Source organism: Zeus faber, assembly GCF_960531495.2.
Source record: "Zeus faber genome assembly, chromosome: 1".
NCBI classification, from domain to species: domain Eukaryota; kingdom Metazoa; phylum Chordata; class Actinopteri; order Zeiformes; family Zeidae; genus Zeus; species Zeus faber.
Genome location: NC_137193.1, coordinates 60882734 through 60898341, shown reverse-complemented (window position 1 = coordinate 60898341; position 15608 = coordinate 60882734). Strand labels below are relative to the sequence as shown.

The following is a 15608-nucleotide window of genomic DNA, read 5'->3' as shown; positions in this document are numbered from 1 at the left end:
GTTTTTCAAAATTTGAAAAGTACTGCCATTACATTTATTTGGGTAAAGGTTTTCAGTACCCGTACCTGTTGCTAGTGCTGTTGGCGGGGTTGACTTTCTAGTGACCTCAAATTGAAGGTTTTTGTCATTTTTTATACATGAAATGCTGTGAGATATGTATATTTATCTCACTGGAAATGTGTCACAATCTGAAATTAATGGAAAATTTGTATAATTCATGTTCTTTCTGTTTTTCCTCAAGTTGCAACCATCACCACCGGGTGCTGAACACGACGCCAAAGTGCTTTTAACTGCAATTCAGCAAACGGCCACTAGATGCTGCGCCGGAAAACTTACGCCTCAATGTAAGTCAATAGATAAAGAAAAAACTGACTAGAAATCCAATGAATTAATTTTCCTCCACAAGACGTTCAGGTCTCGATATTTAAGCTTACCTCTTGTAATGGAGGTCTGGGTTGTGATTTGGGGAAATGATTGACCCATTAAGAAGATATTAAGGCTTTAAAAACGTGGAGCGTTTAAAACGCCTGGGGCGTGGTCTCCTCAACCGACAGGTCTCTCTAGGTGGACGTGTCCCTTCCTTGACCTCCTTCTTACAACTGGCCTCGATGAATTTCTGGTGAATATGTTATTTTCTGACCGCGTTAATATAAATACATAAAAATACAATTTTCCCAATGTGTCAAAACAGACGTGAACTGCCTGAAACTTCTATCAAGCTCCAGAAGTCGTAAAACAAGTCCCACGTTGTTCCGGCGGTCTGACCTCCAAATTCTGATAATATTCAATTATATTAATGTCAAAAAGCGAGAGAGTCACGGGAGACTCTCGGGGAACTGGGAAATAAGGGTTAACATTTGCCCTCATAACAGACCTCTGAGGCGTGGACCGTACGTGGTGGATCATGTTTAATTGCTTTTGGATCTGAACGGTTGTATCGTCGGGTTTCATCTCTCCTCGGTACGGGAGGATCCATCCCTCCATCCCTCCATAAGTCCATCACGCCATCACAGGGCTCGGATTAACGGTAAAATCATACTTATCGATCGACAACATCACAGGTGAGAACGAGGATGGGAAAAAAAAAGGATAAACATCAAAAAATTCCCGGGGTCTGCCCTTCACTCTCTCTCTCTCTCTCTCTCTCCCTCCCTCTCACTCCTGGTTCCACAGAGCGGCGAGGAAGAGAGAGTGAGTAAAAGAGGAGTAGAGCAAGGCAGCGAGGGTTGTTAAACATTTTTCTTCCCTCTTAATTGTTTTGACTTGTGCCATCGGCGTCTCGATTAGACCTCATTGATTTCCGCGGGAAAGTGCATTGATTCCTGCGTTCCTCATTGATCCACTTCTACATCCACACACAGGCTCTCTCTCCCGCTCTCTCTCTCTCTCTCTTCCTCTGTCTCTCTCTCTCTCTCTCTCTCTCTCTCTTCCTCTCTCTCTCTCTCTGTCTCTCTCTCTCTCTCTCTCAATCTCTCTCTCTCTCTTCCTCGCACCCGGCTCCTCACTCCCTCGTCTTTGCCGCTCTCGCTCGCTCCCTCTCAATGTCTCTCTCTCTCTCGCCCTCCGTCTCGTCACTCCCTCACTTTCCCTCTCTCTTTCTCTCTCTCTCTCTCTCTCTCTATTTCTCTCTCTCTCCCCCTCCGTCTCCTTGCTCCTTCATTTTCCCCCTCTCTATTCCTCTCAATGTCTCACTCTCTCTTTCTCTCTCTGTCTATCTCAATGTCTAATGTCCACCAGTGACATGGAGCGAGTTCCAACAGTAGCTGGAGATGGTTCCAGCAGTACCTGTAGCTGGTTCCACCAGTAACATGGAGCTGGTTCCACCAGTAGCTGGAGATGGTTCCACCAGTAACATGGAGCTGGTTCCACCAGTAGCTGGAGATGGTTCCACCAGTAGCTGGAGATGGTTCCACCAGTAGCTGGAGATGGTTCCATCTGTAACATGGAGCCGGGTCCACCAGTAGCTGGAGATGGTTCCACCAGTAACATGTAGATGGTTCCATTAGTAACATGGAGATGGTTCCACCAGTAACATGTAGATGATTCCGTAGCTGGAGATAGTTACTCCAAGTAACTGGAGCTGGTTCTACCATTAACTGCAAAATGGTGCTACCAGTGGGAATTTGTTCTACAATAACGTGGAGCTATTTCCACCATTCACCGGGAACTGGTTCTATCAGAACATGAAGCTGGTTCTACCAGTGCATCACTGGTGAAAGCTTGTGGTGGTGATGGTGGAGGTTGGACCAGACCACTGATTCCGGCAGGGAATCAGATAAACACACACACACACACACACACACACACACACACACACACACACACAGAAGAAATAACTAAGAAATTAGAAATAAATTTAGGTTGCACACACACTCACCAAACTACTACAATATATGAACAATATCATAACAATATATAAAAAAAAGAACAATATTAGATCAATATAACAACAATATAATCACTATATCATAACTTTAACAATATCATAACAATAAAACAGTAAAATAGTAAAACAATATCATGAAAAATAACAATATAACAACAATAATATTAACAATATCATAACAATATTATAACAATATCATAAAAATAGAAGCGTAAAACACTATCATAAAAAATAACAATACAACAACAATATAACAATATCATAACAATAGAACAGTAAAACATTATCATAAAAAATAACAATATAACAATATCATAACAATAGTAATATAACAATATACACACATATAAATGGAACTACTCACATTTATGATAAAATACAATAATATACAACCACACACACACACACACACACACACACACACACACACACACACACACACACACACACACTCTGGTTTGCATGGGTTGTGTAGACTCCATCGCTCTGTAGTGGTTTCAAACTGCGTGTGTGGGTCTCTGTGTATCGTCTTACCTTTTTGACGTGGGCGCGGTTCTTCAATTGATATTTGATCTGTTTTGCTCTTTTGTAAATAAAGGCATTATGTTCCCTCCGTCCCTCCTTACTTTGCTGGATTCAAGGAAGCCTTAACATAAAACGGAATTCAACCATAAAAATTGACAGAAAGTCGTCACCGTGTCATTAAGTTACTCCATCATTGTCAGCCCACACGGCATCAAGCTTCTGTCACTGAGAGTGCAGCTCTATTTCCACAGACAACACGGTGAGTTCTAACAATGAGAAGTTCTGGGTTACAGGCAAACATGGACGGTTGCTTTAAAGACAGGAGAGTTGAGAGTGTGTAGACTGGATAGTGGTTGCTCCGCAATTTGAGCAACCAGGAGACAACAGACCGGGGGGTAGCCCATGCTGCGTTCAAGTAAACTCGGAAAATTGTTGCAGAGACGTTAAGAGGGGCAGGTGCAAAAAAAAAAAAGATAGGCACATAGATCACCAGCTCCGGTTTGAGGCATTTTTGCCGCTCTGGGCAATCTGTCGATGGGGAGGGGGGCGGGAGAGAGTTATTGAGGAAGTGTTACGCATTGCCCATAATGCAGCGTGTGCAGATCACAGGGCGCCTGTGATCTGTGCTTTGCTGTGTGCACATAATGGCCGTGCTGAGACCACGTTCCTCATGAGTATGCATATCTTGTCCAGACAATCCGCTACCTTGATGCCCATTCACGCTTAAAAAAAACGCCCCTGATAAAAATGTGCACCGTGGGGCAAAGGGGCAGGTGCTCGGGCACCCTCCGCCCCTCCCCCTCTGCATGTACCTGGTAAAATGCACCAAACATGGCTAAACTGGACCCCATGCATTGCTCCCTGCAGTAATATTTATAATTAATATGATTATTATGATTATTTGGGGTCCATCCCGTAGCTCACAATAGGTCCCCTATTGTAGTTGTTTGGATTTTTATTATTGTCCTGAATTTTTTGGGCAAAAAGTAAATATAACAAATATTAAAATCATATCTTTGAAATAAGTGAAGGTAGTTGAGAAGACATTAAATATAAGTGTTGATTTGCCTTACATATCGGTGTTAAGAGGCTCATTTCATCAGATGATTCACAGTTTGGAGACTCCAGTCAGTTAAACAGAAGTTCTTAAAAACAAGATCTAGAATGTTTGCACAGGGACACAAAGTGACTTTGACAACGTTTTGATTAAAGGAGCTAATCTTTATCAGGATTTGAAAAAGTCTGGTAGAATAAATGATAATGTTCCAGGTAGAGATTATATTTCCATAACAGAATTGCCAAGAAGACAAATTATGTTTCGTACAACATTCCAAATAATGTATGCTGAGCAGTTTACTGGCTGCACTGGTGTAGATCACTATGATGCTGCGTTATATAATATTGCTATGCCAATTGATAGAGCACTTAGCAGCTATATTTATTATTTGTATTATACTATCAAGTTTGTACTTCTTTCTAAGATGTACCTGCAATTGAAGACAATTGGAAAAACTCTGAGGGTGGCATTTTTGGTATTTCAATATTAGTATTCGATTAGTATTCATCAAATCATTCCACAATCAACAAATGATTTCAAATGAGAACCAAGCCAGAATTTCACTATGGATCACTCGGCTTTGTTAACAGTGAACAAAGATCCCTTTTGCGTAGGTTTAAAAAGGTAGGTTTTGAAAACACATCTAACTTTCATTTAAACTGCGCCGTAGTTTTCGGCATAAATTTCGTTTTCGATGCTTGTAGAATTCCCAAGTTATAACAAACAAACACAAATTTACTGTATGCAGCATTAGCGAATAACAGATTGCCACATTGAAGATTATAACTTTTGAGGGCAAACTCGTCCTTCCCTCCCATCCCTCCCTCCCATGTTCGACACCCCCCCCATGCATTACATTACAATCGAGTGTTCCAACAGGATGCAATGCAATGTTTTCCCGAATTCAGCCAACAGAGCCCATTTAGCTCAGACGTAGGGGATAATGACTTGAAATTACCAACTCACAACCAGCGACTTCGGAATCACTGACTCCCAAATGGAGCAGAATGCAGCACAAGCATCTAAACGAATTGGCCCTATGAGGGTGATTTTCGGGTTTTGAGGCCAAGTTGTTGTTTTTTTTATCAGAATCCCAAGAAGCCGGCCTCCCTAAAGCCCAAGGCCCTTCTCCTCCCTCCTCCTCAATCCCTCCCTCCTATGTTCCACACCCTCTAACACCGCCCCACTAAATGCATTACACCCGAGGAGCGTTTCAATTGGATGCAAAGCGCGTGTGAAAAAACGGACACGGGTGGAAATTGCTGAAATCCACAGGAAGCAAACATCTTCAAAGCCAAGATAAAATCCAGTGTGAAATAAGGGAGAATAAACATAAAAAAACACCCCCCCCCCCACCTCCCCTCACACCCCTTCCCTGTACAGAATGAATGGAAATACATCTCAAAGAAATAAGCAAATAAACACGTACTCCAAGGTGGATTTCTCTTTCCAGGCAGAAGTGGTAATGTTCCGTGAGTTATGGATCCGTGGAGCGCAAGCAGGAGAACTGTGAGTTGAGATATTTATCTGCTATCGATGCGATGTCAATGTCGATTTCGATGTCGATGTAGTTGTTCTTGTTGTTGTTTTGGGCTCCGGGAATCGGTTGAGTTCCTCGGCAGCTCATCGGTGTAATTACGTGCATGTGATTGAGGTATTAGCAAGACACTGACGAAAGTATTGACGATGTACCCACACTGACCACTTAGTCAAGCTGCAGGAGGGGTTAAATATTAGATGGTAGAAATGATATTTTATTTTATTTTATTTGGTTGAATAACTGTGTGTGTGTGTGTGTGTGTGTGTGTGTGTGTGTGTGTGTGTGTTTGTGTGTGTGTGTATGTGTGTGTGTGTGTGTGTGTGTGTGTGTGTGTGTGTGTGTGTGTGTGTGTGAATTGCCTCCGCTGGTATTTTGGCGTTTATTGGGCCCAATGTTATACCAAGCTAATGATTCTTCTCTCTCTCTCTCTCTCCCTCTCTCTCTTTCTCTCTCTCGCTCTCTCCCTCTCCCTCTATTATCCGGTGTATGTGTGTGTGTGTGTGTGTGTGAGTGTGTGTGTGGTGCTGATATAATTGTGAGCCTTTATTGATCGCCCCCACCCTTGTTATTGATGAGGGAGAATTTAATTCAACCAACTCGTTTGTCAACATGACACCGCCATTTAACAATGATCTCTCTCTCTCTCTCTCTCTCTCTCTCTCTCTCTCTCTCTCACTCTCTCTCTCACACACACACACACACACACACACACACACACACACACAGTAAAGGAAAAGAAAAAATTGTTCGCTTGCATCGACAAATAATAGTTTGATATTTTTTCTTCATGCATCATTGTATTTGAATTAAAGAATATTTAAAATATCAATACATTAATTAATATTTAAATTAATATAAATATGAATAAATACTAAATACAAATATTAATATAAATAAATTAATACATATAAATAAATGAATATAAATAAATATTTTACATGAATAAATACATATAAATATACATTTTGATATAAGGAGTGAATTTAATTGCGACATGGTGTCTGTTCAACTTTTTGTGATAAATTGATTTATTGTAAGATTTTGGATATAAGTGGCTATTAAATTACTTTAAAATAACTAAATGTTATTTTTTCTTTTCATGTCCCTCTGTTCACGAATCTCCACCTTTTTCACATCGAGGACCCTTCATTTTAAACGCATCAGGCCACGGACCCCAATTGATAAGATTTAGTCTCTGGGACACCAAACTGAGAAGATTGTTAATGTTGGATCTACGACTGAGGACTACGACTACTTTTATACGACAAATTTTGAGTTAAATTGGTCTATACTACAGTGAAACTAGGACCCTGTTTACACCTGGCATTAACGTGTGTCTTTGGTGATCCAATCACAAGTGGACAGCTTTAAGTGATTGAAGTGGAAAATAAGTGCCAGGGAAATATGTTAAAGTAAGTGTCCTTTCACGTGTGTGTAGAACAGCTAAGGCTACGTTCCACTGAAGTTGGAATTCTGAAACCTTCAACCTCGTACTTGAAAAAGTATAAAAGAATGGCTATTTATGTTGGAATTTCAGAGCCGATCGCTCACGCCCGAGTTCACCAAGATAACAGACCTGACTCACGGGAACATGGTGGCGTGCACCGCTGACGGTGAACAACGTTCCCTTTGTATAGATTTTAAAACACGTCTGTGGTTTTTATGTTATGTTAACACGGGGACCAGCCACTCAAATGAAGGATTTTCCGAATCCCCATGGAACGCAGCATCATTTCCTGCTGTCTCTCGATCTGATACAAACTTGGAGCGCTTCTGATCCACCTGAACCAGAGCGCGGACAGCAGCCTTCACCAACGATGGCACCAGAAGTGGAATAGATAATGAGTGAAACCAGCTATTTCCACCAAATGGTGTGAAATAGGAAGCGCAAACAAGGATGCCCATGATTTAAAAAAAAATCTCCTGTCTGTGTCTCCAACTCAATAAAATATGATATATTTTACAATATGTCCACTTGATTTGTCCACTTGTGAGGGCAGAACAGAGACGGGCAGCTTGTACGAAGTGTCGGTGCGCAAGAAAAAGTCACAGTGCGCCAAAGATTAAATTGCAGAAGTGCTGGTACTCCATAGCAGTGAGTACCAGCCCACTTCAATCACTGAGTACAGGTGTAAACGTACCAAAACCGCATTGAGGACGCATTGAGATCCGATGGCTCAGGCCACATCGGGAGGGGTTGGCAGTGTAAACGCAAAAGTGTCCTGGGCCGCTTTGAAGAACCGCCTACTCAATTGACGTCCTCCGCCTAAGTGGAAGTGTAAACTCAACGGCCTAATGTTCAAATCTGGCCGGGAAATTGAGAAAGTCTCCCCGTTACAAAAGTGCAGGAATTATTATTTACAAGTCAAGTCTTTACACAAAAACATGCAGTTTTTACTAAATGAAGTCCCAAAGCAACGGAGAGCAACGGTGAGACGTGCGTGACGCAGCATGGAACACACAGGTTTTTGTGTTTCTTTCATTCCATTCCACAGTGATTGGGACAGTCCCTTCACTCAGTCTCTAAAATAAAAACACTCTGAAAAGCGCAGTGGACCGGAGACGCTCCCATGATGCAGTGATCGGGACAGTGCCTTCACTCGGTTGTGTTTAAAAATGTTGTTTCATACAAGTAGGAAACTAACGAAAATTAATACATCCAAAATAAAAGCACAGAAAAACTGGTGCAGGAACCTGCGCGGCGCTGTCTGGAGGAGGAAAAAAACAACTCCACTCCAATTCTCTGAGTTAGCTTTAAGTTTTTCATTTTCCATACAAGTAAGAAACTAAGGAAACCTAAATAATGTGATTTGCATATAGAGCCAAGAACTGAGATCCGATCACGAGCGCTTACTCCAGACGCTTGTGGAGATTCATTCTAACGCCAGGTGTGAACAGATGTACCTAGAGCTGACTTGTGATCAGATCAACCAAGACGCCTGGTAATGCCGGGGCCTATGATCCAAAAATGATTATTTCACATTGTACATTGTTCTAGTTCCTTTCAATGAAGTAACAGTGGAATTTAACTATTTATCATTTTGCTGGGGACCCCCTGGAAGCTCTTGAAGGACCCTCGGGTGGACCCGGGACCCCAGGTTGAGAACCGCCACTCTAAGACAGTGTAAATATACTGGAAATAGTGTAAATAAATATACTATACTTATATACAGTATATGCTCACCTGCATAAATGCAACTGACCCAAAAAACATCCCGTATAATTCAAAAAGAAAATGAAGCTGTTACTGTCGATACGTTTTTAATTATATCTTCTTCTTCTTCTCCTCCTCCTCCTCTTCCTCTTTTTTTCTTCCTCTTCAAATCCACTCACACCTTCCTCTCTCTCTCTCTCTCCTTTTTTTGTGCGAAACAACACTATATTCTGCAAGAAATAATTGCTTTTGTCTGGAAGGAGTTTGGTACGAGGAGGGGGGGGGGTGTCCTGCAGCGGGGAGGTCTGCGAGGGACGACCGGTCGCTTCTTTATCTCCCGCCACACCCCACCCACCCCACCCACCCCCCCCTCTCTCTCTCTCCATCTCTCTCTATCTCTCTCTCCTCCATCGCTGCTTCTCTCGCTTCCACACACACAGGGTGTCATCTCATCTGTCAATGGGGATCGGATGGAGTAATAGAGCCTCTATCGCACGGAGATGAAATAATAAACGGAGTTCCGCAAACGGAAACATCATCAACCCGGAAGGAAATGCGGCTTGTGGCCGCGTTAGATATAGTAATGCTAGTATCGTAATATTACTGCTATATTCGTAGTAGTAGAATTAGTAGTAGTATAGTAATATTAGTGGTATAGTAGTACTGTAGAAATATTAGTGGTCTAGTAGTAGTGGTATAGTAGTAGTATGGTAATATTAGTGGTGTAGCGGTAGTGTAGCAATATTAGTGGTATGACAGTAGTGTAGTAATATTAGTGGTGTAATAGTAGTAGTAGTAGTAGTACTAGTAGTAGTAGTAGTATTGCTGTAGTATTAGTGGTATAGTAGTCGTGGTATATTGTGATAGTAGTATTATTAATGTGGTAGTAGTGGTAGTTATGTGGTACTGTAATAGTAGTAGTGGTAGTGTAGTAGTAGTACTAATATAAAAGTTCTAGGAATTGTAGCAGTAGTTGTAGTAGTAATTACTTATATCATTTTTATAGTAGTATTGTAGTATAGTAGTAGTAGTGTTATAATATGATAGTTGTGTTGTAGTAGTAATAGTAGTTGTTGTATAGGAGTAGTAGGAGTAGTAGTAGTATTAATGTGGTACCAATAGTGGTAGTGTAGTAGTAGTATTAATATAGTAGTACCAGGAGTAGTAGTAGTAGTGTAGTATAAATATTTATTATTATGGTAGTTCTGTCATAGAGTATTACTGTTATAATATGTAGTTGTATCGTAGTAGTAATAGCAGTTGTTGTATAGGTGTAGTAGTACGGTATAGTAGTAGAAGTGGTGGTTCAGTAGTAGTAGTGTAGTAGGATTAGTAGCAGTGTGGTGGTAGTAGAAAGGTTTATAGTATTATAGAGTATTAGTGTTATAATATTGTAGTATTATCATAGTAGTAATATTAGTTGTTGTATAGGAGTAGTAGTATAGTAGTAGAAGTGGTGGTACAGTTGTAGTTGTACTATTAGTAGTGTTGTGGTAGTAGTAGTATTATAGTAATAGTAGTGTATTAGTGTTATAATATAGTAGTATTATAGTAGTAGTAATAGTAGGTGTTGTATGGGAGTAGTAGTATAGTAGTAGAAATGGTGGTACAGTAGTAGTACGGCAGAAGTGTAGTAATGGTATTAGTAGTAGTAGTGGTATTATAGTAATTGTAGAGCATTAGTGTTAAAATATAGTATTATTATAGTAGCAGTAATCGTAGTTGTTGTATCGTAGTAGTATACTAGTAATAGCAGTAGTTGAAGTACAGTCATGGGATCAATGTGAAGAAATATAAATATATATGTCGGTTGTTAAACTGATGTATTTTAGGTGTTTCAGTTGTCAACTTAACATTTGCATCTTCAATTTTCAACACCTCGAAACATATAAATTTAACAATTTTTAGATTACCATTTTTATATTTAGTTTTGTTCGATAATGATCTGATGATCTATCCTCAGTGATCGTTTTTTAGTCATTAAAATAGGTAAAATAAAAGTAAATCTCCCCATCTCACGCTTAGCTCTTCTAGTCAAGCCTCAATGCAACGTACGGTCAGTGAGACCGTCATTCTCCTGACAGATCTAAAACCAGTGGCATGAATGTGAACGTTTCGTGTGGACGGGACGCAGGTTCATGCAGCCGCTCCCCGAGGCCTTAGGGGAGATATGAGGCCATAATTGATCGATATCTCATTAACAGCCCGCTGAAGTATATATACTACAGGAGAGAGGAAAGAAAAGAATAGAAGAGAAAAGAGGAGAATAGAGAGGGAAAGGGAAGGTGTGAGAGAGGACGTGAGAAGAAAGAAAGAACGCAAGCAAGTGTGTGTGTGTGTGTGTGTGTGTGTGTGTGTGTGTGTGTGTGTGTGTGTGTGTGTGTGTGTGTGTGTGTGTGTTGTGTGTGTGTGTGTGTGTGTGTGTGTGTGTGTGTGTGTGTGTGTGTGTGTGTGTGTGTGTGTGTGTTGATGTGAGTCTGTTGAATGGATCCAGAGAATAGGAATGGGAGACGGAGGGAGGGAGGGATGGAGATTGCGTACGGGCTTTTCGATTTTCTGCTATTGACTGCGATGTTTAGTGTATAGATTTTTCTATTTAAAAAAATCCATGTCGGCAATAATCTGGAGTGTAAGTGCACAACACGGACTGACAAGCAGGAGAGAGAGGGAGGAGGAGGAGGAGAGGAGAGAGGGAACAGGGGATGAGATGATAAAGGTGATGTGAGGAGAGGAGGAGAGAGGAGCGTACTGTTGGAGGAGAAGGAATGAGATGATAAAGGAGATTTACGGAGAGGAGAAGAGGGGAGGAGAGAGGAGAAGAGGGGATGAGATGAAAAAGGAGAGAAGAGGAGAGGAGAGGAGGGGAGGAGAGAGGAGAAGAGGGGATGAGACGATGAAGGGGATGAAGGGGATGTAAGATGAGGAGAGAGGGAAGTGGGGATGAGATGATGAAGGAAATGAGAGGAGAGAGAGAAGAGTGAATGTGGTGATAAAAGAGAAGTAAGGAGAGGAGAATAGAGGGAAGAGGGAATGAGATGAGATGTAAAGAGGAGAGGAGAAGAGAGGAGAAGAGAGGAGAAGAGAGGAGAGGAGAGGGAGAGGTAGAGGAGAGGGTAGAGGGCGTGGTGAACTGAGATGTAGGGAGGGGAGGAGAGGAGAGAGAGAAGAGAAGGTGAGATGAGATGTAAAGAGGAGAGGAGGAGGGGAGGAGGAAGGGAAGAGGGGATGAGATGAGGTGTAAGGAGGAGATGAGGCAAGAGGAGAGAGGGGAGAGGTGATGAGATGTAAGGAGGGGAGGAGGAGGAGAAGAGAGGAGAGGGGGGAGGAGATGAGATGCGATGTAAGGAGAGGAGAGGTGGAGAGGAAGAGAGGGTGGAGGGGGTGAAATGAGATGTAAGGAGGAGAGGAGAGAAATGAGAGAGGGAAGAGGGATGAGATGAAATGTAAGGAGGAGAGGAGGAGATGATAGAAACAGAAAATCAGTAATATTTCATATTTAATAAAATGACACATTATTTATTACAGTTAACGACGGAATCAAACATACTAAAATAAAATAAAATAAAATAAAATAAAATAAAATAAAATAAAAATATAAATAATTGAAAAGCTGAATCGAATTGATAAAAAGTACAATAAAATCGTTTAATTTTAAATTCAAAAAGAAAGATACAATGTGAGACGTCCGTCATTTCCACGCGCGTTTTACGCAGTGGCGCCGAAAATCAAAAACAAGCAAGAAATGAAATGAAATGAAATGAAATGAAATGAAAAGAGTTTAATCCTTTTCACTTATTAAATCTTTATTATTCACCTGTTAGGGGGGGGCTGTGGGTGACCTTGTATGGGCTGGAGAGAGAGAGAAATAGAGAGAAAGGGAGAATAAATAAATACATACCTGCTGATATAGATCCCTACGCACTTCGCGCACTGTGAGAAAAGCAATCGATCCCGAGGTCGGAGGTGTGATTATTGCCTCATTATGATGAAGTAATCAGAAGATCAATTGGGGGAGGGGGGGCACCGATTTGGGACTGAATTGGTTTATTTTTTTCCTTTATTTATTCTATTTTACATATTATTCATTTTATCTTCACTTATGCCGTAATCACATGCGCGTAAACACACGTACATACATATTTATTTATTTATTTTATTACAGCATTTTAAAATAACGGAAATTAAACATTTCCATTTTTCTGTTTTTATTTGTTTATTTGTTTGTTTGTTTGTTTGTTTGTTTGTTTATTTATTTATATTTTAGTTAAAAGCTTTGGCAACGTAAACGAACGCGTGTTCCCTAAATTGAGAGAGAGGGAGGGAGAGAGAGCGAGAGAAAGGGGGGGGGAGCGAGTGTGTGTGTGTGTGTGTGTGAGTGAGAGAGAGAGAGAGGGAGAGAGAGAGAGAGAGAGAGAGAGAGAGGGAGAGAGGGAGAGAGGGAGAGAGGGGGATAGAGAGAGAGAGAAAGGGGGAGGGCTCGGCGGACGGACTGGTGCGCTCAGACTGCGCGGTGTCGGACCGGGAGCTCACGGAACGGGCATCCCAGAATAAAGAAGGGCACGCACGTACGGACACGCACACGGATACACACACACACACACACACACGCGCGCGCGCACGCACGCACACGGACACACACACACACACACACACACACACACACACACACACACAGGCGGATGGCGGAGCGGAGCCAAAGAAAAGACCCAAACACCGCGTGAAAAAGCCCGGCGTTAACGGGCTCCGCTCAGGCTTTTTACGCACGGGTGGAGGATCTTGATGGAGGAGTCCCTTCCTGGTATTTATCGCTTTATTTATTTGTTTGATTTGTTTCTTTATTCACTGACTGGTTCCAGTTAAAGCGGACGGAGAGAAAGGGGGAGAAGAGGCTGGAGCGAGAGCCCTGCGCAACCTTATACTTTATTATTTCATCCTTTTATTCTCTTATGATTTATCTTTTGGGGGGCTTTTTTTGCGTGTTTTGCGTGCGTGTGCCGCTTTGTGTGCGCGTATTGAGCAGCGCGACCCACTGACAGACGGACCGACTGATGTCCAGCCTGGAAAGCTGACAACCAAATTTTCACAAAACCAAAAAAAGTCAGATTTGAGACTATTTATTATTATTATTATTATTATTATTATTATTATTATTATTATTATCTGTGGGTCGTTTTGTGTCAAAGGTGAAAAAGGAGGATATTCTTTCCCCAAGCCTGAACCAAAGCCAAACCAGGACCCGAAGAGGAGCCAGTGGAGCTTTACGCACTGAGTCTGATTCCAGATCAGTTCCACAGACGGAACCGAACCGGGCCGAGGACATACACTCAGAACCGGAGACACATTCTGGCGTCAGAGCATCCCCAGTGTATGTACCCTTTATCCTCCAAAACCAAAAGCTGCCCCATCCGCCTGTGTGTGGGTCCAAAAGTGTGTTTTTTGGACTTGAAGTAGACCCAGAACCAGAACCAGAAGAGAGCCATATCTCAGATCCAGGCATGCCCGTGTGATCCAAAGGCACAAAGCCCCCCGAAAAATGTGAAGACCCAACGGCCGAAGCCCAAAGAGCTCAAATCCATCTCCAAGAAGCGCCCGTCGATCGTTTGTTTTTCCCAAAAAAACATCCTAGTTGTCTGACCCGGAAAAAAAACCAAACGCAGACCCGGAGGGCGGAGGACGACGGAACAGGAAGAAGCCAAGCGAGACCGACCCACAGCGGACCATGTTTGTCCCCCTGCCGGTGCCGTTCGTCTTTCAGAGAACAGCGTCCGACTTCAGCGCCTGGAGACTCAAGTCCCCGCTGGCACCAAGGTCCAGCTCCGGTGAGTCTCCGCACACACACACATGCTCTCACACACACATGCTCACGCTCACACACAAGCTCAATCACGCTGACGCTCACACGCACACTCACGCTTACACACACACTCACACCCAACACACACTCACACTCACACACACACTCACACTCACACACACACACACACACGCGCACACACACACACACACACACACACACACACACACACACACACACACACACACACGGGTTTGACACACCATCCAAACCTCAACCATCACCCGACAAACACCCTCCAAGCATCAAACCATCACCCTACCAACACCCTACAAACCTCCAACCATCACCATACAAACACCTTTCAAACCTCCAACCATCCACCTACAAACCCCATACAGACCTCCAACCATCACCCTACCAACACCCTACAAACCTCCAACCATCACCCTACAAACACCTTTCAAACCTCCAACCATTAGCCTACAAAAACCCTACAAACCTCCAACCATCACCCTAGAAAACACCCTACAATCCTCCAACCAACACCCTACAATCCTCCAACCAACACCATACAAACCTCAAACCAACACCCTACAATCCTCCAACCAACACCATACAAACCTCAAACCAACACCCTACAATCCTCCAACCAACACCATACAAACCTCAAACCAACACCCTACAATCCTCCAACCAACACCCTACAAACCTCAAACCAACACCCTACAAACCTCAAACCAACACCCTACAAATCCCCAATCAATACCCTACAAACACCTTACAAACCTCCAACCAACACCATGCAAACACCTACAAACCTCCACCCATCACCCTACAATCACCTCCAAACCTCCAGCCATCACCCTACAAACACCTTCCCAAACCGCCAACCATCGCCCTCCAAACCTCCAACTATCACCCTAGAAAACACCACACAATCCTCCAACCAACACCATACAAACCTCAAACCAACCCCCGATAAACCCCCGACCGACGCCCTGCAAACACCCTACAAACCTCCAACCAACACCATACAAATCTCCAACCAACACCCTACAAACATCCTTCAAACACCCACCAGCATCCAACAAAGACCCTCCAAGCACCATCAGCATCCTAACATCCGACACCCACCCTGCTATCCAAACA

General features: G+C 42.6%; 1 protein-coding gene across 1 annotated transcript in view; it reads left to right on the top strand.

Moving 5' to 3' along the window:
- Positions 1-14381: 14381 nt before the first annotated feature.
- Positions 14382-15608, top strand: part of LOC307228483 (uncharacterized protein) — a gene marked incomplete at both ends in the record, with an annotated part of 68754 nt that continues 67527 nt past the window's right edge. The window contains one exon of the mRNA XM_079998153.1: positions 14382-14481. Within this exon, the coding sequence (XP_079854279.1) occupies positions 14382-14481 (100 nt within the window). The remainder of the gene's footprint in view (positions 14482-15608) is intronic.